This window comes from Schistocerca piceifrons, chromosome 2 (genome assembly GCF_021461385.2).
Source record: "Schistocerca piceifrons isolate TAMUIC-IGC-003096 chromosome 2, iqSchPice1.1, whole genome shotgun sequence".
Classification (NCBI taxonomy): Eukaryota; Metazoa; Arthropoda; class Insecta; order Orthoptera; family Acrididae; genus Schistocerca; species Schistocerca piceifrons.
This window is the reverse complement of record NC_060139.1, coordinates 136,757,567-136,784,950: the sequence shown is the minus strand read 5'-3', so window position 1 is coordinate 136,784,950 and position 27,384 is coordinate 136,757,567. Positions and strand designations below refer to the sequence as shown.

Here is a 27,384-nt window from a genome sequence, read left to right as displayed (position 1 = left end):
TGAGGTTGGCCTCTACCAGTTTTTTCATTCTTCTGTAAATAATACGTGTCAGTATTTTGCAAGCATGAGGTATTAAACTGATAGTTTGGGAATATTCACACCTGCCGACACGTGCTTTCTTAGAAATTAGAAGTATTACATTCTGCTTGACGTCTGAGCGTATTTCACCAGTCTCATATACTCTGCTGTCAGTATACTATCTTCTGTCTCACCTTTGTTTACTTCCTCTTCCCTTTCTATAACATTACCTTCCAGTTTGTCTCCCGTGTGTACCCCTTCTGTACTGGCTGTTTCAGAACTGTTGTGACAAACTTCTGGGGGAGGTGAGGCACACCATAAAGATTGAGAATAGCATAGTAACATGTGGCCACAAATGTGAATACAGCTCTAATGTTACAACAGATGATTAAAAGTTGTACCATCAGATTGCAACACACTCCCAACACCAGCAGAGCATTGACTGCCAGACATGCTCGAACTTGCTTGGAGTTTCTTTGATTGTAGCACCTGCACAGACGATTCTTGCAGTGATATCCATTTCAGACTCCAAAGGATCATGATACATGAGATTTCATGGCTGCCCACAGAAAGAAATCAAGGCTCAAGAATATCTGCTGAGTGGGGGGGGTGGGGGGTGGGGGGGGGGGGGGGCAAGGGGAATGGTCCATGGTCCACCACACCCATTCCATTGATGTGGGAATGACCTGTTCAAAAGCCCGTGAACAGCCAGTCCAAAATGATCGAAAACTGTATCATGTTGGAACTACATGCTGTGCCTCGCATTTGCTGAAACATCTTCAAGCCAAGAAGAATCTGTTCCCGAAAAGTCTGATAATTCAAGACTGTCCAGTGGAATGGTAAAAGGTCAGCAGTCACCAACCAAACTCGCCCACACATTGATTGTGAAATGATGATGTGTCGTGGTGTGGTACTGCACACCATGGGGTTTTCTGATACCCATAAATGCTTGTTGCGCTGATTGAATACGCCATCCCTAGTGAATGTAGCCTCATCAGTGAGCAACACACAGCCTGGGAAATGCACATCTTGGTCACTTTGTATCAGAAAGCACTGTGCAAAGTGTACACATACAGGATGGTTATTGGGGAGCAATAGTTACACTCTTTGGAGATGAAAGGCATGTAATGACAAGGCATCTAAAAACGCTCAACACTGCTACAAGAAATTCTTAAGTCCGAGGCAATGGTATGTATGCTTGCACTTGGATTAATCTCCACGGCACCAAACACACTTTCTTCCCTAACGACAGAATGCACCAATTGTGGGCTGTCCTCACTAGCACTGCCTATTGTTAATTACCTTTACCCACACAAATTTCAATGCAGACGTTCAGACAAACTGTGGTGTGGTTTATGTCTATCTAGAAAGCATTCTCAGTAAATGTATCCAGCAGTTCGTCGATTGCAATTAGCTATTCCATACATTAAGTTCATCTCTACTGGCTCACCGTTTGTATATTTTTCCATGCTCCTCATATGCTTGCTAGCATTCGAATGAAGAAATCCTCATGTTTCCTTCCAGTTCTTTCATGTACATCACCACTTAGCGGCACCCCCTCCAGTACTATCACATACATCATCACTTAATGGCATAAAACAGTGTTTGCAACCAAGGTTGGTTTTGCAATTCTCTATCCTTATGGTTGTCCCACCTCCCATAGAAGTTTTTCAGTTTCCCCTTCATTGCTTGGTATTGGCTTGCCATGTGAACTCTTGACAGAGATACAGCTGCTTCTATCTTCTTCAGAGGTCACTTTAATTATTCTGTAGGCAGCCTCATCTTTCCCCTCGTTATGCATGATTATACGTCCATGCATTTCTTATCTAGCCATTCCTGCTTTGCCATTTTTCACTTTCGGTCAGTCTTATTTTTTAGTTATCCGTTTTCACTTCTTCCTGCTTGATTTGCTGAATTTTTATATTTTCTCCTTTCATAAATTAGGTCTTGTATCCTGTGCATTATACAAGTGTTTCTGTTAGACCATGTGTTTATACTGATTTTATCATCTGCTGCCTTCACTATTTCATCTCTCAAGGCTACCTCTTTTTGTCAGTCATGCCAAAATCGCCCTTCGTCATTCTATTTATTTCGACTAACCTGTGCTGCATTTCCTTACTTTCCTACTTTTCTGCAAGTTTTCAGCTTTAATGTGTACTACATCCCCAATAAATTATGGACAGAGTCCACTCTGCCCCTGGAAATATTCTGCAGTTAAAAATCTGGTTTTGAAATATCTGTCCTACCATGATGAAATGCATTTGACACCTTCCTGTGTTTCCAGTTCTTGTCCACATATAGGACCTTCATTGTGGTTTTTAAACCATGCGGTAGTGACGAAGTATGATCTGTCCAAATTATACCAGACAGCTTCCTCTTTCGTTCCTTCCCGCCAGTCCTTGTTCACCAACTATTTTTGCCTTGTTTCCTTTTCGTACTATCAAATTCCAGTCCCTCATCACTATTAAATTTTCATCTCCTGTAACTATCTGAATAATTTCGTCTCTTCTTCATCTTCAGAGCTAGATGGCATATAAACTTGTACTAGTGTATTCAGTGTTGGCTTCATGGCTATCTTGGCCATGATAATGTGTCCACATGCTGTTTGTAGTAGCTCACTCACATTTTTATTTTCTTATTCTACTCTTACATTACCCCTACTTGATTTTGTATTTATAGTCCTTCATTCACTTGGCTGGACACACTGTTCCTCCTGCCGCCAAATTTCACTGTTGTTAGTTATTTTATGAGGCTACAGTAAGCATTAATCAAATTCAAAAAAGATGTCAATATCTTCAGCTTATCAAACATGGTCTAATGGGAAATACATGTCTCATGCTTTGTCGGATTTAAGGAGGCAACACTATCCTGAAACCACAAAAGCTAGTGGTTTGAATTCCTTATTCAATTGGAGCTACTCGGTGGCTCCACTTCAGATGGCCTTTAAGCCTCAGAAAAACTGTTCTGTGACTAGCAAGAGATAGAGAGTAAAAGAATTCTGAAATCAAATAGTTTACAGAATATCAACATAATCACAGTTGTTAGTTTTCCTTGTCTGGAGGGTGCTGATTCCACATTTGTTATTCAGTTGAGGCACTGAGAACCATCTTTCTTCTTCTTTTCCTTCAGTGTTTGTCCCGCGTGCCTGCGGGGTCTGCTACATGGGTCCGTTGTCTTCATTTCACTCTATCACAGGCTGCATCTGGGTGGATTTTCGTGCATTTAAGGTCTATATGAATTGTATCAGCCCAACGTTGGTTAGGTCATCCTTTGGGTCTTCTGCCAACTACTTCAAGTGTGTAACCCGCCTTGTTAATTGAGTCATCACTGGCCTGTAAAACATGCCCAAATGATTGAAGACAACACTCATGCATCTTGTCTTGGATTGGTGCAACACCAAACTGTTTCCTAATGCTGTCATTGGAAACATGATCTAACTTAGTGAGGCCCACTGTCCACCTTAGCATCTTCGTTTCCATTACACTTAGGTGGTGTTCTGTCTCAACACCACAGTCGGCCAGCACTGTACAAGGTGACTGGTCAGATGACAGTGTGATAGACTTTTGATTTTAAGTTATCTTTCATCCTGCGGTTGTAAGTGATCCGGTTGTTGTTTGCCACTTCATCCGGGCTGTGTGAGTTCTGGTGTTGACCTCTTCGATGAGTCGGCTGTCAACAGTGATTGTGGAATCAAGGTACTTAAACTTACTCACATGAGTCAGATCTTCACACCATTAATCGTGATGGTTCCCATTTCATGTCTGTCTGATGTCATGTACTCGGTTTTCTTCAAATTAAGGTGCAAACCGTGTTGCACCAACCTTTCACTCCATTTTTGAGTTTGGCTCTTCAGATCGAGCTTGTTTTCTGCTAGCAGCATTACATCTTCAGCATTAAGTAGGGTCCTTGATAATGGCCGGTGCAGGTCAGCTGTCACGGTGTCCATTACGAGAATGAACAGAAGCGGTGATAATTCAGAACCTTGATGGACGCTGACTTTGATGGGAAAGTCCTTAGATAGTCCTGAAGTTGTACGGACATAACTTCCTGGCTGTGCATAAAGTAACTGCACCCAGTTAATAAGCTGCTCTGACACATTATACTGTTGATGCTGTGAGGCACCCAGTCAAAGACCTAGCCGAGATCCAGGAATGCTAGATGCTGGCTTTCTCATGCGGTTTCTCGACTAAGAGTCTTGCAGCATGGATCACATCAGTTGTGCTGCATTTCGTCACAAATCCAACTTGGTTTCTGGAAATCTGTGTGATCTCATAGATTCTTTGGTCCAGAACACGCTCAAAGATTTTCATGGCGTGGCAGAGAAGTCGAATTGGACAGTAGTTGGTGCACGCAGCAGGATTTCCCTTCTTCTTAAAGATAGGCACAGTGGTGCTCTGTTGCGTATCTGTTGCCTATGCTGGAAGATCATCTGGGCTGATGGCTTACCCAGGCTTCATTTTCCTCAAAGCAGTCTTGACCTCTTTGACTGCAATTTCTCTTGCGGGCCCTTCAACAGCATGGCCAGTGGGTATTGGTGGATAGGGGAACTCTTCTGTGAAATAGCTGCGCCATCGTTCTCTGGCCTTCTTCCAGTCAACTAGCAGATTACAGAACCCATCATTGACTCCGTAAACTGATGAACATCTTCCGAATTGCGATGTCTTGCTTCAGCGAGTCGATATATGTCCTGCTCTCCTTCATGTGTTTCAAGTTTTGCGTCTACATCAGCATAACGTGAGGATTTGGTTGCTGCTATAGCCTGTTTTGCATCTCTACAGGCTGTTCTGTATGCATTCCATCGCTCCGATGTTTTATTGGCAAGTAACTCATGATACAATCGTTTCTATGCGTGTACCATGTCTTTGATGGTGTCATTCCAGAGCCACATATCTCTATCGATCCTCCATCGTCCTGGTTTTGTTGCATGTGCAGCTTCATGAGCAGACCCTTTCAGTTTCTCCCAGCTTTCTTCAACTGTGGTAACTGGTGCCAAAGGTAACTAGTGGCAAAGTAATTCAGGCTGTGATGTTGGCTTCCTTATCCTTGAATTTTCACCATTTGATTCGTGCAGGTCCTGTGCGATCTACGTGCTTGTTTGTTGGCAACTTGTTTCGTAGCTTCCAGATCAATGGACGGTGTTGTGTCACAACTGTTTCATAGGGAATGACCTTTGCATCAAGCACATCTTTGAGATCACGGTGTCTCAAGAGGATGTAGTCAATCTGCATGGCATTAGTGCTGCTGTAATGCGTGATTAGATGTGAGTCACACTATTTGAACCATGTGTTTGCAGTTGCCAGGTTATGAGCTTCTGAGAAATCGAGGATACACTGACTGTCATCATTCTTTTATCCAAATCCATGCCCACTGTGAGCAGTATGTTCTTCCTCTCTGCACCCTATGTGCCCATTCAGATCACCAGTGATGATGATCTGGGGCACTTCAGCAGTCTTTGCATTAAGCATCCTCCAAAAGGCATCCTTGATGGAAGTTGCTTGGCCAGTTTCTGGAGTGTAGGCACTGAAAAAGTGGATTTTTCTGCCATCTGTGATGTACACAATCTTCATCAGGTGATCATCATATTTTTGCGTTTCAGAGATATTACTGTTAAACTTGGATGATGCTATAATGCCATCGCCACTAGCTGTTCTGAGTGTGCCCTTGTACATCAGCTTGTAACCGCGTCCAATGTCGTACGATTTGTTTCCACTCCACCATGTTTCTTGAACTGCACAGATGTCTATGCGTCGAGCTTTAGGTAGTTCATTGTACCGTCCAGTCATGGTGCCAACATTGAGTGATGCAAGATGGGATGTGAGGGCTAGCTCGTTTAGTCATCGCCATCCATGATAGGGTAACCCTTGCATATTTCTCACGCTGACTGGGCCATACCAACGCGCGTCGCCTACGGGGGACACCCTGGCCTTTGTACCATGTCCAGAAGACAACATTTCCATAAACACGTGACAGGCGCTGAGAACCATAAGGGCCTAAAACACATCATAATCATAGCATTTATTCATGCTTTTGACATCTGTTGATCTTATGGTGAGTCAGATTTATCTGTGCTTTAGGCTCACATTGTATGTATGAACATTCATGAAAAGCTGTCTCATTGGTTTCTGTGATATCCACTTAAATGTGGGCTCAGTGACAGTGTGCTTTCTAGGCCCTTATGGTTCTCAACACCTCAGTTAATGAAAAGCCACTCCAGTTGCTTACTTAGAACTTTATTAAGTTTACACGGCCGTGTTTGGCCTTTGTGTTAGGTATTTATCAAGTATATCTGAAAGTGCCATATTTTAATACCCAATATGCTGAGGGTATAAGTATTATATGTAATAGGAGATAAGAGATAGCGGTTATATATGTACAGTGAAAGTGCAGAAAAAGTATATAACTTATGTTATGCTGTAGAGAAGCAGCATTAAATGATGGAAACAGTGAAAGTCAAGTGGATTTAAAAAAGTTCTGCACACAATGATGTCATGAGAAAATAAGTATAAAAACTGTACAATCCATTGCATTGAAACAGTTAATATGCTATAGCTTAAGAAGAATTATATTCTGACATATTTAAAAATTACAGTTGTATGTTTTTCAAATAAAATGCTGGAAGAAATTATTTGGTTTTTCAATAAAAGTATAAAACAAATGCAAGTCGAACCTAAGGGTATGTCCTCTAGCAAGTGAAATTTAAATCACCAGGAACTGTTGACGGCTCTAATGTAGCTGGGATGCATTGTTGATTTCTTACAAAAGTATTTTTATCTAGTTATTTGTAAACATACTTTGCAATTGTAATTTTGAAACACATCAGTATCTCTTCTTAAGCTACAGCGTGTTAACAGTTTTGAGGGATTGGATTGTATAGTTTTTATAGTTATGACAAACTCATTCCTCTTGTGACGTAACTGGGCTCGAAACTTTCTTAAAGTCTCTCGCTTTTACAGTTTTTGTCATTTGAAGGTGCTTCTCTACAGGATAATGTATGTTATGTGGGTGGTTATAATTAAACTTTCACTTTTTGAGTCAGTGTACACGGAAAACTATTTACGGATGGGTAGACAACTTTATAGGAATAATGTTCAGACTGCGCACTGCAGGATTTGTGTTGTTAGAAGCGTTAGTGTGATGATTTGCCATTTGGCAGCAGTAATGGTATGGCGATGTATGGAGGAACTCGCACCTTTAAAATCAAGGATTTGCAGTGTTGAACGGCACACATTACTGTTATCTTTGCCAACATGTGATTCCTGCTCTATGAGAGAGAGGTTCTTTGGACTCAACTGTTAATGATGCACGAGGGAATGTCATCTTACATTGCTCATGAGGTCACTTGGTTATTCTGTAACACATTTTGAAAAAATCAAATCATTGACAGATCGTTCCAAACTGCATAGCTACCAAGGTCACCATATTTGAACCCATGTGATTTCTGGCTGTAGGTTTACGTAAAGGACAGGGTTTATCACTGGGACAGTAACACACATTGGAGGTTGAAGATGAGCAAAGTGATGGAGGTAACCATCATCCCACCTGAGATGTTTTGGGCAGCAGTAGAGCTATCTCTAAGACGGTTCAGAGTTTCCGATGGATGCAGGTGGTTGTCATGTTGAGCAATGTTTGTGACCTGTACTGTAAACAAGGCATGCCATTAACAAATGTTTCCCTCTCTTGTGGAAATTACAATGTGTTTCTTTCAATGTTTTGTTCATTATTTCTCATCCGCATGTCCTTCCACAAAGTTTCATTGTTCTACGATCACTCGCTTTTTCTTGGGAGCCCCTGTCAAGTATTGAAAGTTTAATTGTATCCATCCTGTATATTCTTTCTGCATTTGTTATGTATTTGTATAAGCATTATGTCTCATCTCTTCGTATATAAAATATTTATATACCCACCATTATGTATTAACATATGACAGCTTCAGATAAGCTTCGCAAGGGCCTAGTATAAAGGCCAAAACTGGTCATGTGGACTTAATAATGTTCTAATTAAGCAACTGGAGCATTAATGTTCTAGGTTGCTTAAATACTGTTGCTTAAAACAGAGAAATAAATAAAAATATCAATTGAAATATTTTTATTTACTTTGTTGCTTTACTTACTCTTCATTGTAAAACGATTGCTGTAAATGGTGTGGGTAGGTGTTGATCTGTCTAAAAACTGTGGTTTCTGTTACAGCATTGCATTTGGAGGACAATGCTATCGTGTCCACACTGTGGAACCTATCAATCCTAAAACATATATATTGTGATCATAATTTTCTGAATTATGCGGATAGGACTTATTCATGCCATACATTTTTCACTTCGGCAGTCCTCCTGCCCTCATTTTCCACTAACTCCCTGCACCCACACCCTCTACCCAGTCTCCTCTTCCTTTGTCTCTGTAATCCTCAGCCCTCCCAATCCACAATTCCACACCATTGCATTGTGCACTGCACAAACGCACTGGCTCTAGTGCCCATGCGCCAGCTGCCTCTCCCTCCTGCGTTCCTGTCCCACATAACTGCTGTACCCTTCCATACCACCAAGTCTACCAAATCCCTACACCTCCTCCCACTTCCTGCCTCTTTCTCCCTCTGCCTACCCCATGTGACATAATCCCACCCCAGTCCACCTGCCAAACTGCAGTCCCTACACTATGTAGCTCTGAGAGAGAGAGAGAGAGAGAGAGAGAGAGAGAGAGAGAGAGAGAGAGAGAGAGAGACTTGTACTATACAGGGAGTAATATCCTTTACTGCTAAACTATTTATGGACCAAGTCCTTCATCAGACATAGACAAAACGAAACACCAAAACACATGTGACAGTGTTGTCTCCAAGCATCAACACTCGACTATGACTGTGTCTCAGGTGAACAGAAATCCCTGGGGTTGGTGGTGGGGGTACAGAGCAGGTAGGGGGGGTAGTGAGGGGGAGGGATATCAGGGTAGAGGTGAGGTAAGATGTTAGTGGTTCTCTGGGGTGTGTGCAGTGACATGGTGTACTAGGTGCAGCATCAAGAGGCTGTGCACGTGCTGGGGCTGGGGTGGGGAGTGAAGGGGAGGTAGGATTGGTGAGATGGGTTAGGAGGCAAGTGTAGGGCTGGAGGAGGAGCAGGAAATTTTCCACTGTTTGACAAAAACATGCAAGTCATTTTCTCCTCCTCCTCCTCTTCCTCCTCCTCTCAAAAGGCTTCGTCTTGTCTGCAGCTACAGCTTCCCCTCTTCAGCAGTCCTTTTCATCTCCATGTATAAAGAGCTCCCATCTTATTGATCCTGTTTTTTAAATAGGATGTTCTCAGTCATCCCTTCATTTTCTTCTGATGATCTTGACTTTAAAAATGTTTTTGGGGAAAAAAAATCATTTCTTATTAAGTGTCAGAAAGTTTCACTTTGGATTGCCCCATAACTTTCAGTGTTCTTTCTTCTCTCTTCTCTTGTAATTCTCCCCCAGAACAACATTTCTGCAGCTTCGAGGTGAGATTTTTCTTGCTTTGCTGATTTTCAGATTTCACACCCATATGCCAGGGTACTCCACACAAAGGTCTTTACAAATCCTTTCTTAGTTTGGAAGGTGATGTGCTCATTCAACAGAAGTTGTTCTTAATTTGGAAGCACTCTTATTTTCTTTGAAATGTATATTGTTTTCCTTCACATTGCCACCAAGATATTAACATTTTGTTATTTCCTTGAGTTGCTCATTGTCTCTTTTTTGCTTCTGTATAACAGTGGTTCCTGAAGAGGGGCAGCAGCCTTTTCAGTAGTTGCAGAGGTAGCAGTCTGGATGATTGATTGAACAGGGCTTGCAAAATCAGTCAAAACAGCATTGCCATGCTGGTGCTGTGAATGACTGAAAGCAAGGGGAAACTACAGCTGTAATTTTCCCAAGGCAGCTTTACTGTCTGATTAAATGACGATGGTGTCCTCGTGGGTAAAATATTCTGGATGTAAAATAGTCCCCCATTTGGATCTCTGGGCAGGGACTACTCTGGAGGATGTTATCAGGAGAAACAAAACTGGCATTCTATGGAGAAGAGTGTGGAATGCCCAATCCCTTAATTGGGCAGGAAGGTTAGAAAATTTAGAAAGGGAAATGGACAGATTAAAGTTAGATATCTGGGGAACTAGTGGAGTTTGATGGCAGGAGGAACAGGACTTCCGGTCAGCTGAATACAGGGTTATAAATACAAAATCAGATATGGGTAATGTAAAATACGAATACGGATAAGCTCCTACGAACAGCATAGTGAACGCACTGTTGTAGCCAAAGTAGACATGAAGCCCACACCTACCACAGTAGTACATGTTTATATGCCAACTAGCTCCACTGATGATGAAGAGATTGAAGAAATGTGTGATGTGATAAAAGAAATTATTCAGATTGTTAAGGGAGACAAAAAATTAATAGTCGTGGGGGATTGGAATTTGATAGTAGGAAAAGGAAAAGAAAGAAAAGTAGTAGATGAATATGGATTGGGGGAAGAAATGAAAGACGAAGGGAACTGGTAGAATTTTGCATACAGCGTAATTTAATCATTGCTAACACTTTGTTTAAGAATCATGAAAGAAGGTTGTATAAGTGGAAGAGGCCTGGCGATACCAGAAGGTTTGAGATAGATTACACATTGAAGCGCCAAAAAAACTGGTATAGGCATGCGTATTCAGATAGAGAAGTATATAAACAAGCACAACACGGCGCTGCAGTCGGCAACACCTATCTTAAGACAGCAAGTGTCTGGCGCAGTTATTGGATCAGTTACTGCTGCTACAATGGCAGGTTATCAAGATTTAAGCAAGTTTGAATGTGGTGTTATAATCAGGGCACGAGCGGTGGGACACAGCATCTTTGAGGTAGCGATGAAGTGGGGATTTTCGTAGGGCTATTTCACGAGTGTACCATGAATATCAGGAATCCAGCAAAAAATCGAATCTCTGACATTGCTGTGGCTGGAAAAAGATCGTTTAAGAACAGGACCAATGACTGCCGAAGAGAATCATTCAACGTGACAGATGTGCAACCCTTCTGCAGATTGCAGCAGATTTCAGTGCTGGATCATCAACAAGTGTCAGCGTGCGAACCATTCAACAAAACATCATCAATATGGGCTTTTGGACATCAAGGCCCACTCATGAACCCTTGATGACTGCACGACACGAAGCTTTATGCCTCGCCTGGGCCATCAACACTGACATTGGACAGTTGATGACTGGAAACATGTTGCATAGTCAGAAAAATCTCGTTTCAAATTGTCTCGAGCAGATGGGTGTTTACTGGTATGGAGACAACTTAAAGAATCCGTGGACCCTGTATGTCAGCAGGGGACTGTTCAAGCTGGTGGAGGCTCTGTAATGGTGTGGGATGTGTGCAATTGGAGTGATATGGGACCTCTGGTACGCCTAGATAAGACTCTGAACAGGCAACATGTACATAAGCATCATGTCTGATCACCCGCATCCATTCATGTCCATTGAGTATTCTGATGGACTTGACAATTCCAGAAGGACATTGTGACACCCCACAGGTCCAGAATTACTGCAGAGTGGCTCCAGGAGCACTCTTCTGAGGTTAAACATTTCTGCTGGCCACCAAACCACAGACATGAACATTATTGAGTATATTTGGGATGCCTTACAACGTGCTGTTCAGAAGAGATCTCCACCCCCTCGTACTCTTATGGATTTATGGATAGCTCTGCAGGATTCATGTTATTCATCAGTTCCTGCCAATTAGTGTTGCAGCACTTCTGCATGCTCACATGGGCCATACATGATATTAGGCAGGTGTACTAGTTTCTTTGGCTCTTCAGTGTATAATGATAAGACAGAGATTTAGGAGCCAGGTTTTAAATTTGAAGACTTTCCATGGGCAGAATTAGACTCCGACCACAATTTATTCGCTATGAACTGTAGATTAGAACTGAAGAAACTGTAAAAAAAGTAGGACGTTAAGGAGATGGGACTTGGATAATTTGAAATAACCAGAGGTTGTAGAGAGCTTCAGAGGTAGCATTATAAACAGTGGACAAGAACAGGGGAAAGGAATACTGTAGAAGAAGAATGGGTAGCTTTGAGAGATGAAATGGTGAAGGCAGCAAAGGATCAAGTAGGTAAAAAGACGATGGCTAGTAGAAATCCTTGGGTAACACAATACATACTGAATTTAATTGATGAAAAGAGGAAGTATAAAAACGCAGTAGATGAAGCGGGTGAAAAGGAATACAAATATCTGAAAAATGCGATAGACAGGAAGTGCAAAATGGCTGACCAGGAATGGCTAGAGGACAAAGTAAGGATTTAGAAGCGTATATACCTAGGGGTAATGTAGTTGCCACCTACAGGAAAATTAAAGAGACCTTTGGAGAAAAGAGAACCACCTGTATGAATATCAAGGGCCCAAATGGAAAACCAGTCCTAAGCAAAGAAGGGAAAGCAGAAAGGTGGAAGGAGTGTACAGAGGGTCTGTACAAGGGCTGTGTACTAGAGAGCAGTATTATGAATTTGGAAGAGGACGTAGATGAAGATGAAATGGGGCCCCATTGGGAGAGCCAGCCATTACAAAACTCTTCCATCTGGTGAGCAAGATGTATGAGACAGGCGAAATACCCTCACACATCATGAAGAGTATAATAATTCCGATTCCAAAGAAAGCAGTTGCTGACAGGTGTGCAAATTACCGGACTATCAGTTTAATAAGTCACGTTTGCAAAATACTAACACAAATTCTTTACAGACGAATGGAAAAACTGGTAGCAGCCAACCTTGAGGTAGATCATTTTTGATTCCATAGAAACGTAGGAACACACGAGGCAATGCTAACCCTATGACTTATCTTAGAAGATAGGCTAAAGAAAGGCAAACCTACATTTCTAGTATTTGTAGACTTAGAGAAAGCTTTTGACATTGTCGACTGGAATACTCTTTTCAAATTCTGATCATGGGAGGGGTAAAATAGAGGGAGTGAAAGGCTATTTACAATTTGTATGGAAACTAAATGGCAGTTATAAGAGTTGAGAAGCACGAAAAGCGAGCAGTAGTTGAGGAGGGAGTGAGACAGTGTTGTAGACTTTACCCGATTTTATTAAATCTGTATACTGAGCAAGCAGTAAAGAAAAGGAAAGGTAAATTTGGAGTAGAAATTAAAACCCAGGGAGAAGAAACAAAAACGTTATGGTTTACTGGTGGCATAATTCTGTCAGAGACAGCAAAGGACTTGGAAGAGCAGTTGAACGGAATGGACTTCGTCTTGAAAGGAGGATATAAGATGAACAACAAAAGCAAAACAAGGATAGTGGGATACAGTAGAATTAAATCAGGTGGTGCTGAGGAAATTAGATTAGGAAATTGGACACTTAAAGTAGTTTTGCTATTTGGGCAACACAATATCTGGTGATTGTCGAAGTAGGGAGGATATAAAATGTAGATTGATGATGGCAAGGAAAGTGTTTTTGAAGGAGAGAAATTTGTTAACATCAACTATGGGTTTAAGTGCCAAGAAGTCTTTTCTGAAAATATTAGTGTGGAGTGAAGCTGTGTATGGAAGTGAAACATGGACCATAAACAGTTTGCTACAGAAGAATGCTGAAGATTAGATGGGTAGATCAGCTAACTAATGAGGAGATATTGAATAGAATTGGGAAGAAGAGGAATTTTTTGGCACTAGTTGGCCATAAGAAGTGACCAGTTGATAGGACACGTTCTGAGGCATCAAGGGATCACCAATTTTGGTATTGGAGGGGAGCATAGAGGGTAAAAATCGTAGATGGAGACCAAGAGGTGAATACAGTAAGCAGGGTTCAGAAGGATGTAGGTTGCTGTAGTCACTCGGAGGTGAAGAGGCTTGCACAGGATAGAGCAGCATGGAGAGGTGCATCAGATCAGTCTTCGAAATGAAGACCACCACCACAACAACAACGACATATCATTCTTACCTGTACCCCATTTCTTGTCGATAGATGGATGGGTGGATAAGTAGTGGTGGATGTATAGATATATAGTTTACAACCTTCATCAGGATTCATATTTTCACCATTTAATATTTTTTCAACAAAGGCCATTAATTAAACAATATATTTTTTTTTTAGATCATGCTTCATAGGAGTGGCTAAATTTTGTGTTGTTGGCTGATATGTTGTATTTCGGTAGTTGTTTTCTTAACTGTGTAACTAAACCATTGCCTTAATGTCACAAGTTGCCGATCCATCTATGATGATACTAAAATGCCAGTTTTTCATTTTGCATTCTAACCATGGAATTTTAATATTATGATTAGTTTTTAGTATTCTTTTCAATGTTGGTTGTCAGTATTATTGTTTTTGGTCTAGTAAATACAGTAATGTGTCCAATCTCAAATTATTTACTTTCAAGTTGACCATGTTTCTGATTTTAGTAGAGAATATTCCTTAAGCTTTGTATGTTTTTTGTATCATTTGTATGCACTTAAAATTCTGAAACATGTAAAATATGTTAGTTCTTGCCAGCAGTGTGTGTGTGTGTGTGTGTGTGTGTGTGTGTGTGTTCATATAGAGTAATGATTTTCAATGACTTCTTATATCTTCTTGCATGTTGTCTGTTCACAGATTTTGATTTTTAACATTTTACTGCTGTTTTCTCACATCTGTGTCCCAGTGTTGCTTCATTTTCCTGTTTCGGAAGGTTGTTAGTGGATGCTCTTCTTCTTTGCCACTGGACATTATTGTTATTTTTTTATTTATACAATTTAAAGACAGTGTTTTAGCATTTATTGTCGCATGTACAATTTAAAATTGCCTAATTATGAGGGCTATTTGGGTGTAAATCCTTATTGTTTGTAATAATTATCATTTTATATTTGTGTGTGTGTGTGTGTGTGTGTGTGTGTGTGTGTGTGTGTGAGAGAGAGAGATAATGCCCAAATAAGTTGGAGGCATTATGTTATTCACACTACCATACTTATCATGTATAGTTATTAAATTGGATGACGAAAAGAAAGTTCACTGGTGCCTGATTGGCAACAGTAGTAAAATTTCTGACTTTTTAAAAAATTTGATAACAAAAAGCTACATACATACTGAAGGCATACACTTAGTTCTTAACAGCATTCTAATTGTTTAAATGTATTTTGAAGCTTATGTTTTTTTTTTACCAGTCTGCAGTGATGCACTCACTCACAGCAAGAAAGGTCGCACAGTAATGACAGAGTCTGAACGTTATGAAGCTGTTCGTCATTGTCGCTATGTAGATGAAGTTGTTAGAGATGCACCTTGGGAACTTGATGATGACTTTCTTGCGTTTCACAAGGTATGATAAATTTTTTTAACTATTATGTTGTTCTTCTCACTGCATCTTAAGAAATGTTTGTTGGGATGGGGGGGGGGGGGGGGGGCGAGAGAGAGAGAGAGAGAGAGAGAGAGAGAGAGAGAGAGAGAGAGAGAGAGAGAGAGAGAGATATATTTATAAGTATAATAAAATGCAAAAAGAAAAGTAAGATATTGGTATATGGATAGTACTTTGCCATTGCAGGTAATGCTTATCTGATTGCTGTATCTCATTTTTAATTTCTCGAAGCAACTTTTAATTCACAGCAGTATGAAATCTGCTGCCATAATATTAATCATAATCATCAGCCTCTGGATAAGGGCCTCCTCTAGACTTTTCCAACAAATAACTCACCTTCCATTAGGTTATTGTCTCATTCTTTTATTGCTCTTATAATGCAGCGAAGATAGGTGTAATTTAATGAAATAAGGTATACAAATCATAGAATGCAGATGTCAGGAACAAGAAATGTATGATGATGGTCTACTTTTTATTAACAGACATGTTATGTCTCCTACAATTTGTTAAATTGTGTGGTATATTAGTATATATCCACAGCTTAGGCACACTAAATAATTGAGACTAGGTATTTTTTTCTCTCTATTTTAGGAAAATTGTTATGTGATATCCAAGATTAGTTGCTCAGCCAAAATGTAGATTCAAAATCACTTGTGCTACAGCTGTAATGACATTGCCTGTGCAATTGAAAAAATGACGATTAAAAATCTTTTTGTTGTTAGAATTATTTTTTCATGTGTGATTTCTTCTTTTACTTGTGTAGTCAAGAGGAATATAGACTGATTATTTATAAAATTGTTTTTCTGCTCATCAGCCTGATGAAAACAAGCATTGTTTGTAATTAAATCCACCTTCAAGGTATTTTTGGCCTGATTACTCTATTTCATTTTTCATTCTTCATGGCAACTTTCAGTTCTCAGTGCAAAATCTGCCATCATCTTCTTCTTTTTCATCTTCTTCATCCACATCAGACATCTAAGGTACACTGGTGGATTAGCTGGTTCTAGACTTTTCCATCGTTACTGCACATTTGCGGAAGGCATCTATTCACCTTCCATTAATCCCCCTGCGGGTCCGGGGATTAGAATAGGCCCGAGGTATTCCTGCCTGTTGTAAGAGGCGACTAAAAGGAGTCCCTCCTCCTCAAGGGGGCAGTTAGTGCCTGCGTCCGGAGACGGATGGTTCCACGACCTCTATTTGCGGTCATTTTGCTTTTTCACTTCTCGTTTCTTCCTTCCTTTGGTTGGTTCCTTTCTTTGTTCTTCTCCACCTCACTGTCTTCCTTACTCTTTCCCTTGTCTTCTCCTCCTTGCCATCTCATTGCCTTCTTCTCCTTGCCTTCTCCTTGCCTTCTTTTCCTTGCCTTCTCATTGCCTTCTTCTCCTTGCCTTCTCTGGTCTCCGCCTCGGCGTTTGAGACAGTCTGTCCTCTCTCTCCCTCTCTCTCTTCTTTTTCCTCTTCTTCCTTCCTCCCTGTGCGCGCCTGAAGGCCGACCCACGCGTAGCCGGTGACGGGGTAACGCGTAATTCCCCGCCCTGGGTGGACATGTAAGGCACGCACGTACCCCCTGGTAAAGGCCAGGCCCAGGGAGGGGTGATTGCCTGAGCTGATACCTTCTGACCATGCCGATTGGTCCCTCCGTCTGTTTCTCGGGAGGTGTGACCTGTGGTGTAAGCATTCACCTAAGGCGGGAGTGCCCTCTGAGAGGGTCCCCACAAGGAAGGAGTGCGCCATCGGAGACACTGGCAATCATGGGGGATTCCTTCGCAATGGATTTCACTCCATCTCTCTCGACTTCTGCCCAAAAACGGAAACTTGACCAGCCACCAGTGACAAAAGTACTACCGCCTGCCCCACAGTTCCTCGTCGTTTCTCGATCTGAGGATGGAAAGGATTTTTCCTCTGTCAACCCTTTCGTTATCCAGAAGGGCGTAGATGCCATAGCCAGATCTGTCAAATCTTGTACCAGGTTGCGTAATGGTACCTTATTACTAGAAACTGAGAGCGCCTTTCAGGCACAAAAACTGCTTCGGGCCACACTCCTGTACACGTTCCCTGTCCGGGTGGAGGCTCACCGAACTTTGAATTTGTCTCGTGGTATGGTCTATACTAGATCCCTCGACGGATTGACTGACGAGGAGATTCAATCTTTCCTCGCTGAGCAGGGTGTGACGGCTGTCCATAGGGTCATGAAAAAGGTCAACAATGACCTTGTACCGACCCGGACGCTTTTCTTGACCTTTGATAGTGTGAAGCTGCCATCGCGCATGAAGGTGGGCTACGAGGTTATTTCTGTTCGCCCCTATGTCCCGACACCTAAGCGCTGCTACCAGTGTCAGCGTTTCAATCACACTCGACAGTCTTGTTCCAATGCGGCTAAATGTGTCACTTGTGGCAGGGATGCCCATGAGGGTGACTGTCCACCTCCGTCTCCTCGTTGTGTGGACTGTCAGGGTGACCATGCCGCATCCTCCCGCGACTGCCCTGTCTATAACGAAGAACGCTGTATCCAAGAAATTCGGGTCAAAGAGAAAGTGTCCACCTCGGCTGCTCGCAAGCTATTGGCTAGTAGGAAGCCTCGGACTACCAGGGAGGTGGCAACCCAGACATGCGATCTGACCTTCAGCACCATGGTCGTCCGTTCGGCCAGTGCTAAGATCGCGCGGTCGACGTCTCCTCTTCCTCCCATCACCCCACAGACACCAGCCCCTTCATCAGCTTCTGCTAAGACGAAGACCCCGAAGTCAGATGCACGGGCCTTCAAGAAGGAACCATCCCGTGCAGACTTCCTACGTACCTCGACCTCCCAGCCTTCGACCGGCACTTCCACCAAACGACCTTCCAAGAAGGCTCATAGGAAGCACAGTTCTCCTTCTCCGCCACGGCGCATTTCTTCTCCCGCACCGCTGGTAGCCGAACATCTGGCCGTTCACCGGCGGAGGAAGCTCCCCCTCCCGGCCATCTTCCCAAGATGGCCGATGAACCTATAGACCCAATGGACGATGACTGTCCGCCTACTGATAGCGGTGGCAGTGCTCGCTCGAAGCCAGGCCCTCAGCGGCCTTCGAGGTGACCCCTTCTTTCATCTTCCTTTTTTTCTTACGATGGCACTTATTCACTGGAATATTCGCAGCATTCGCTCCAACCGAGAGGACTTGAAGTTGCTGCTCCGCTTACACCGTCCGCTCGTCGTAGCCCTCCCGGAAACGAAGCTACGCCCATGCGATCAAATTGCCTTGGCACACTACACCTCTGTGCGTTTTGACCTACCCCCTGTGGTAGGTATCCCGGCTCATGGAGGGGTTATGTTGCTGGTCCGGGATGATATTTACTACGATCCCATCACGTTGCACACTGGCCTGCAGGCAGTTGCCATCCGCATTACTCTCCCCACTTTTACATTTTCCATTTGTACCGTTTACACTCCATCGTCATCTGCCGTTACCAGGGCAGACATGATGCAACTTATTGCTCAGCTACCTGCACCGTTTTTGTTAACTGGAGACTTCAATGCCCACCATCCCCTTTGGGGCTCTCCAGCATCCTGCCCGAGGGGCTCCCTGTTAGCAGACCTTTTCAACCAGCTCAATCTTGTCTGCCTCAATACTGGCGCCCCTACTTTTCTTTCGGACACATCTCACACCTATTCCCATTTAGACCTCTCTATATGTACTCCCCAACTTGCACGCCGGTTTGAGTGGTATGCACTTTCTGAACATATTCGAGTGACCACTTCCCGTGTGTTATCCATCTCCTGCAGCATACCCCCTCTCCGTGCTCATCTAGTTGGACCATCTCCAAAGCAGACTGGGGGCTCTTCTCTTCCAGGGCGACCTTTCAGGATCAAACCTTCACAAGCTGCGATAGTCAGGTTGCACACCTCACGGAAGTCATTCTCACTGCTGCTGAATATTCCATCCCTCACACTACTTCTTCTCCACGTCGCGTACCGGTCCCCTGGTGGACCGCAGCATGTAGAGACGCTTTACGTGCTCGTCGACGTGCTTTACGCACCTTTAAACGCCACCCTACAGTGGCGAATTGTATCAATTATAAACGATTACGTGCACAGTGTCGTCGTATTATTAAAGAAAGCAAGAAAGCCAGCTGGGCTGCTTTCACAAGCACCTTCAACAGTTTTACTCCTTCTGTTGTCTGGGGTAGCCTGCGCCGGCTATCTGGCACTAAGGTCCACTCACCAGTTTCTGGCTTGACAGTCGCGAATGACGTCCTTGTGGCCCCTGAGGCTGTCTCCAATGCCTTCGGCCGCTTTTTCGCAGAGGTTTCGAGCTCCGCTCATTACCACCCTGCCTTCCTCCCCCGCAAACAGGCAGAGGAGGCTAGGCCACCTAACTTCCGCTCCTCGAATCGTGAAAGTTATAATGCCCCATTCACCATGCGGGAACTCGAAAACGCACTTGGCCGATCACGGTCCTCCGCTCCAGGGCCTGATTCTATTCATATTCAGATGCTGAAGAACCTTTCTCCTGCGGGTAAAGGTTTTCTTCTTCGTACTTACAATCGCATCTGGATTGAGGGACATGTTCCCGCATGCTGGCGCGAGTCTATTGTTGTCCCGATTCCTAAGCCGTGGAAGGACAAGCACTTGCCTTCCAGTTATCGACCCATCTCGCTTACCAGCTGTGTCTGTAAAGTGATGGAGCGAATGGTTAACTCTCGATTGGTTTGGCTGCTCGAGTCTCGACGCCTACTTACCAATGTACAATGTGGATTTCGTAGGCGCCGCTCTGCTGTTGACCATGTGGTTACCTTGTCGACCTTCATTATGAATAACTTCTTGCGGAAGCGCCCGACCGCGGCTGTGTTCTTTGATTTGGAGAAGGCTTACGACACCTGTTGGAGGGCGGGCATTCTCCGCACCATGCATACATGGGGCCTTCGCGGTCGCCTCCCTCTTTTTATTTGTTCCTTTTTAATGGATCGGCAGTTCAGGGTACGTGTGGGTTCTGTCCTGTCAGACATCTTTCGCCAGGAGAATGGGGTGCCACAGGGCTCAGTTTTGAGCGTCGCTCTCTTCGCCATAGCGATCAATCCAATAATGGATTGCCTCCCAGCTGATGTATCAGGCTCCCTTTTCGTGGACGATTTTACCATTTATTGCAGCGCGCAGCGTACGTGTTTCCTGGCGCGCTGTCTTCAGCGTTCTCTTGACCGTCTTTACTCCTGGAGTGTCGCCAATGGCTTCCGTTTTTCTGCCGAGAAGACGGTCTGTATTAACTTCTGGCGCTACAAAGAGTTTCTCCCACCGTCCTTACGACTCGGTCCCGTTGCTCTCCCATTCGTGGAGACAACAAAATTTTTAGGTCTTAACATTTGACAGGAAACTTAGTTGGTCTTCACATGTGTCATATTTGGCTGCCCGTTGTACCTGTTCTCTAAATGTCCTCCGCGTTCTCAGTGGTATGTCGTGGGGAGCGGATTGAACCGTCCTACTTCGCCTATATCGGTCGATCGTCCGCTCCAAGCTGGATTATGGGAGCTTCGTATACTCCTCTGCACGGCCATCCATCTTACGCCGCCTCAACTCCATACAACATCGGGGTTTACGACTTGCAATCGGAGTGTTTTATACTAGTCCCGTCGAGAGTCTTCATGCTGACGCTGGTGAGTTGCCTGAACGCTATCCAGAGCCTCAGTGATCTGTACCCGGTTCACCCTTTCGTGCACCGGATCCAACACTCTCTTCAGCAGCTGGTGGACGTCGGTTCTCCGGTTAGCTTTATGTGGGTTCCTGGCCATGTCGGTATCCCTGGGAACGAAGCTGCAGATGCCGCGGCCAAGGCTGCGGTCTTCCAGCCTCGGACAGCTTCTTGTTGTGTCCCTTCGTCAGATTGTAGCAGGGTCATTTGTCGGCGCATTTTATCGCTGTGGCATGCCGATTGGGCTGCACTTACAGACAACAAGCTTCGGGCCTTGAAACCTGTTCCCGTGGCTTGGACGTCCTCCTCACTCCCTTCTCGGCGGGAGGAGGTAGTTTTGGCTCGGTTACGAATTGGACGCTGCCGGTTCAGCCATCGCCATCTGCTGACGGCTGCGCCGGCGCCATTCTGCCCATGTGGGCAATTGCTGACGGTCTGCCACATTTTAACGTCCTGTCCGGATTTTAACACACTGCGTCTTGATCTTGGCCTGCCATGTACTCTAGAAGCCATTTTAGCGGATGACCCACGAGCAGCTGCTCGCGTTCTTCATTTTATCAATTTGACAACCCTCTCTAAGGACATTTGATTATGCTGTTTTCTTTTTTTTAATCCTATGCCTGTCAGTCTGTCTTTTATCGTGTTTTCCGTTTCGTTGCTGTTTTAAACTTGTGACTCGCAGTGCATTCCTAACGTAGTCTGGGCGCTAATGACCGTTGAAGTTGTGCGCCCTAAAAGTAGGTTCTTCTGTAGTGCTGAATTGCCTACAATGAGGTAGTGTTTTTTATAGTAAAAAATTGTCTTGAACAGTGGTGCAATCTGATAGACACTGACATGTAGCAGTTGCTTGTAGTGTCGTGCTGATCAGTGTATTATCCTTGCTGCAGTCTTCTGTACTAAGGTTGATATAGTTTGAAGATTCACTGAGTCTGTAGAAGCAGCTCTGAATTACAACTACTTAGAACAATGCGACAGCCAATCAGTCGCATGCAATGTCATGTGAATTTACTGTCCTCTGTGGTGTGTTTGCGTGGTGCGCCCTTTGGAGACAGTGAGCTCCTCAGCGATGTGCTGATGGGGGGAGGGGGGAGGCGGCATGTTGTTTTTGAACGGCACACAGTGCACTGGGGAGATGCCATCGATAACGTATTGTAAACCGGCAAAGAATCTCTTCGGTCCACTGCCTGGCTGCATCTCTTGGCCAGCTCCATTTCACTTCGATTATAGTCATTGTTTGCCTTCCATTCCAATCTGTTTCTGATCCACATAGATACAGGGAGTGGACTAAATATGTAAAAACTAAAAACCTGCACATTAATGTCCTTAATTTGCTGTAGGAAAACTGTTGTTCTTCAAAACAGCTTCCAGATGTCTTGGAATGGCTATAGATCCTGTATGATTTCAATGGAATCTTGTACCATTCTTCCTGCAAAATAGTTACATGGGATTGACTTGATCAACCAGAATGGTCAAATAATCCTTGACAGTAATGCAACCTTGCAGAATAACCGTGGGGCACATGGAATAAAATGATATGGTTGCCTAAATCATCACAGAACCCTGCCATGTTTCTCTCTTGGGATGTAAACTGGCCAGAAGTTGGAAACAATGTGAAACAAGACCAGTGTGACTTAATGGCATTCTCCCATTGCTCCGTAGTCCAGGTTTTATGGTTTCGATGTTTTCTTGTTACTAGTGTTTGCATCACTGATTTCAGCTCACCCTACAATTCCCTGGATATGGAGGTCACTTCATGTTGTCTTGGCACTGGCAGGATTTGCAAGTGCGACTTTTAGTTATGCAACGATTTTTGTGGCTCTCGTCCTCTTATTTATTCACCCAATTCTCTTCAATGATTGTCCATCACAATCACTCAACATTCACTTTCGTCCGCATTGTGACTTAGTGGATGACATTTTTCTGCTTTCCCTGTATGCGGTTTAAAACTTAAATATGTTGCTTCTTAGACCTTCAAACACTTTAGGTCCCTGGCTTACAAAAGCACCCACCATATTAACACCAACAATTTGCTCATGTTCGACTTCACTTAGCTTTGATGTAATGCACTTAAGACTGTGCAGAACACTGTTCTTGTAGTGTCCTCGTTGAGACTGTAGAGTCTTGTACCATAGGAATCAAGGGAGAGGATGTTGTTTGGTGGCAGGTCTCCTCTTTCTACAACACAACTGCACACATGTATTAACAGGGTTCTTTATTTACTTAAACAGATAGCTGCTACTTAACTTTAACAGCATTCTTGTGTTGTGATACAAGCTCTTCATTATTAGTCCTCATTAGCCTCACTGCTGGTGAAGTACAGGTCCCACTATGCGATGAATGACAGGTGCCAAACTGGAGTGCAAGTTGGTGTGCCAGTGACTGCGCTAGTGACTAAGATTGAGATAGTGACTGAGACAGTGAGCTAGTAACTGAGACTAAATACTTGTGTTCGAGAGGGCGTTGGCAGCGTGTCGGTTGCGAGCCTGTCTTTGGCCTCTCTCCTGATAGGCACGGTTGATTCAGTGCTTACTATCGATCTTCTTGCTACATCTTTGCTGACCGGTATGCTGGCAACAGCTTACCTCAGCACATTCCCCACCCCCCCCCACCCCCTCAAAATGCCATACCATTGTCATAAAGGGAAGATGTGAATGACAACGGGGAGGGAGGCAGGATGCTGGATGTAGAGATGAGTTGGGAGTCGAGACTGTGGAGGACGGCGTACTCCTGACTGTACCCTGCCATCTGGCTTGCGTGACAACAGATACATCCTCCAGAAAACTACTACCAGGGCACATGTCAAGGCCTGAGGGTCTGTCCTGGGGCAATGAGGGTGACAGCGATGGTGGGTCCGCGTCCAGGTCCAGGTCCAGATCCATTGGGTCGGCAAGCGAGGACGATGGGAGCGAGGGTGCATCATCCATCCGCTCCTCCTGCAGTGCCCTGGCAGCACCAGCAGGCAGCTGTGAAGGCCATTTAGTCCAGTGAGGCCGTGAATGTGGCGAAAGAAAAGCAGCAGAATCATGGGGCAAATGACACACGCGAATTTGGTTCTGGTGGCAGTGCTGCAAACCACCAGGACCTGCAATGCTTTCCTGGATCATGCCCCTTTCCCAGCACCCATGGTTGCCATAAACTCTGAAGAGAACAAGATAGTGCAGCACAAAGCGATACTTGTGGACCATTGGTGGCACTGGATTCTCTAGTGGGTGTAGCAAGTGGAGCAACATCTGATTGCGGTGGCCATGCAGAAGTTCTGCTGGTGACAGTCCGTCTCACGGGTGGGAGCGATAGGAGGTGAGAAAGTGTTGCAGCACCTGTTCCAGGGTGAACTGGGGATGAAATGGAGCACTTGTTAGGTGACAAATGCCATTTCTGAAACTTCCTGGCAGATTAAAACTGTGTGACGGACAGAGACTCGAACTCGGGACCTTTGCCTTTCGTGGGCAAGTGCTCTACCATCTGAGGTACCCAAGCATGACTCACAGCCCGTCCTCACAGCTTTACTTCCACAGTACCTCACCTCCTACTTTCCAAACTTCACAGAAGCTCTCCTGCGGAAGTAAAGCTGTGAGGACGGGGCATGAGTCGTGCTTGGGTAGCTCAGGTGGTAGAGCACTTGCCCACAAAAAGCAAAGGTCCCGAGTTCGAGTCTCGGTCCGGCACACAGTTTTAATGTTACAGGAAGTTTCATATCAGCGCACACTCCACTGCAGAGTGAAAATCTCATTCTGAATGCCATTTCGTTCACAAAACAGTTCAAAATAAGGTGAAGTGAACTGTGGTCTGTTGTCTGACACAAGAACTTCTGACAAACCTTTTGTGTAAAATATGGAGGACAAAGCTTGAATGGTGCTCTGTGATTTGGTAGAAGTCATAGACGCTGCAAAGGGGAACTTGCTACAAGAGTCTGCCACTATGAGCCAACGACTGTTGGTTGGTTGGTTTGGGGAAGGAGACCAGACAGCGTGGTCATCGGTCTCATCGGATTAGGGAAGGATGGGGAAGGAAGTCGGCCGTGCCCTTTCAGAGGAACCATCCCGGCATTTGCCTGGAGTGATTTAGGGAAATCATGGAAAACCTAAATCAGGATGGCCGGACGCGGGATTGAACCGTCGTCCTTCTGAATGCGAGTCCAGTGTCTAACCCAACGACTGTTCCGAGATGGTCCTGCAACGTCTATGTGCACTCGTTGCCATGGTGATAGAGTCTTGTTTGTGGTGGAGTGGATCGGTTTTCTGCGCATGCGTGACATTGTGACGTCATCTGTTTAATAGGGGTGTCTGTGCCCTGCCGGGTACAGTGCCATGGTGCTAACTGTTCAATCCAAACAAGTCCCCAATGTCATTGATGGAGCAATTGCAACACATCAGGAATAAGCACACACGGTTGTCCACTACCATTTTGAACTAGAATCACATCCTTTGAACAGAAAGTTTATGCCGACATAGAAAATATAGCCGAACAACTGAGTTCTGGATACTGTTCAATGAATGAGGCCAAGGCGTGTGAATGTAATGCAACAACGTCTTCCAATCAGGGTCCACTTTCATGGCATGTGCAATTTTTCTGTAGTGCAAGGGAAAAGATTCTAGCAATTCAGAGTTTTGCGCATTGATTTGGCAACAAGAGTGCGGCAGGGTCATCAAAATCAGAGTCTCGGCCAAGGGGAAGGCGAGATATAGCATCTGCATTGCCATGCTTTGCTGTAGGTGTGTACACAATTTTGTACGGACACTGCGAAAGCAACAAAGCCCATCGTTGCAATTTTTGAGCAGTGCATGTAGGAGCTGGCTTTGACGGATGAAACGAGGACTGGAAAGGCTTGTGATCTGTCACTAAATAGAACTTGCGACCATATAAATAGTGATGGAATTTGGTTACTACATACACAATAGTGAGAGGATCTTTTTCTATTTGAGAATAATTGCACTGTATTTGAGAGAGCAACTTGAGGCAAAAGCAATAGGTCAGTCTTGTGTACCAGTTCTGTGCAAAAGCACGGTGCCGATTCCGTAGGAAGGAGTATCAACTTGCAAAACTACCGGCTTGGCAGGGTCAGAATGCAGTAAACATCTGTCACCAAGCAAAGCATTTTTGAGTTTCTGAAATGTGTCTTGACAGTCTTTAGTCCATACAAAAGGTACATTTTTGTGATGCAATGGAGCCTCGATCTGAGTGGCATTCGGTATGTGAGCCAAATGTAGTATGTCATCTTGCATTACTGATGGCACTTCAGATACTTTGAGAAGAACGGGTAGGTCACGGATTGCAAGCAAATGAGATTGGAGGGGGTGCACACCCTTGACTGTTAATCACGTGGCTTAAGTACTATAGTTCAGTTTGGAAAAGTCACACTTTTCGAGACAACATTTGAGCCCTGCTTCTGACAACACTCAAAAAAGAGTACGCAAATTGGCAATGTGGTCCTCTGGTGTACAACCTGAGATAACAATGCCATCAACGTAGTTTGAACAAAATGACACTTTTGCAGTCAGTTGTTCCAAGTAACGTTGAAAAATGGTGTATGCGGAAGTGCTGCCGAAGGGCAAATGCAAATACTTGAACAGTTCTAAGTGTGTATTTACAACAACCTTTCTGTGATTCTTCATCCAATGGAATTTGCTAGTAAGCATCATGCAAATCTATCGTGGAAAAGTAATGTCCTGCACCAAGTCTGTCCATGAGTTCCTCAGGGCAAGGTAATGGGTAAGTGTCAACTACTGTGGGTTGACTGTAGACTTGAAGTCAGCGCAAATGCGAATGCAACCAGAAGGCTAGGCAACGAAACAAGAGGACTTGCCCATTGACTAACTTGTATGGGAGCAATTACACTGTTATCTTGCAATTCTTTAATTCACTGGCTTCTTTTTCTCTTAAAGCAGTTGGTGTGGAGTGGGCCCAGAAAAACGTAGGCCATGCTTTGTCTTTCAGTGTGACATGCGCTACAAAGTTACTAGCTTTTTCCCATTCCTTCTGAAAATAGTTAAGCAAACTAGCGACATTGTCTTGTGGTGCAAAAGCTGATACTGAAAATACATTGTCTTGGATGCTAATTCAAAACAAATCAAAGCCCTCTAAACTGAATATGTTCTCACTGTCTCTTGATTTCAACACAATAAAATTCACCGTCCTAGTATGAGATTTGTAAGTGGCAGGCAAACTACACTGTCTGAGCTCTGGAATTTCCTGTCAGTTGTAAGCAGTGAGGTGCTTGCTAGATTTAAAAAGGTGTGGTGAGCCTAACTGTTCATATGTGCAGGGTGTATACGACCTGGGACAACCGGGAGATCCGGGAAAGACCCAGGAATTTTTTCATCCGGGAGAAAACCGGGAAAAACCCGGGAATTTTTTAGAATTCCGGGAATTTTTCATGCTTTAGTTTTCAGTTAATTTTTTGTAATTTT

At 44.0% G+C, this 27,384-nt stretch overlaps 1 protein-coding gene across 8 annotated transcripts in view; it reads left to right on the top strand.

Annotated features, from left to right (window-relative positions):
- Positions 1 to 27,384, top strand: part of LOC124774903 (choline-phosphate cytidylyltransferase A-like) — a 126,992-nt gene that overhangs the window by 41,073 nt on the left and 58,535 nt on the right. For all 8 annotated transcript variants that reach the window (XM_047249567.1, XM_047249566.1, XM_047249569.1 and 5 more), the window contains exon 5: positions 15,130 to 15,281. In XM_047249567.1, the coding sequence (XP_047105523.1) occupies positions 15,130 to 15,281 (152 nt within the window). The remainder of the gene's footprint in view (positions 1 to 15,129; positions 15,282 to 27,384) is intronic.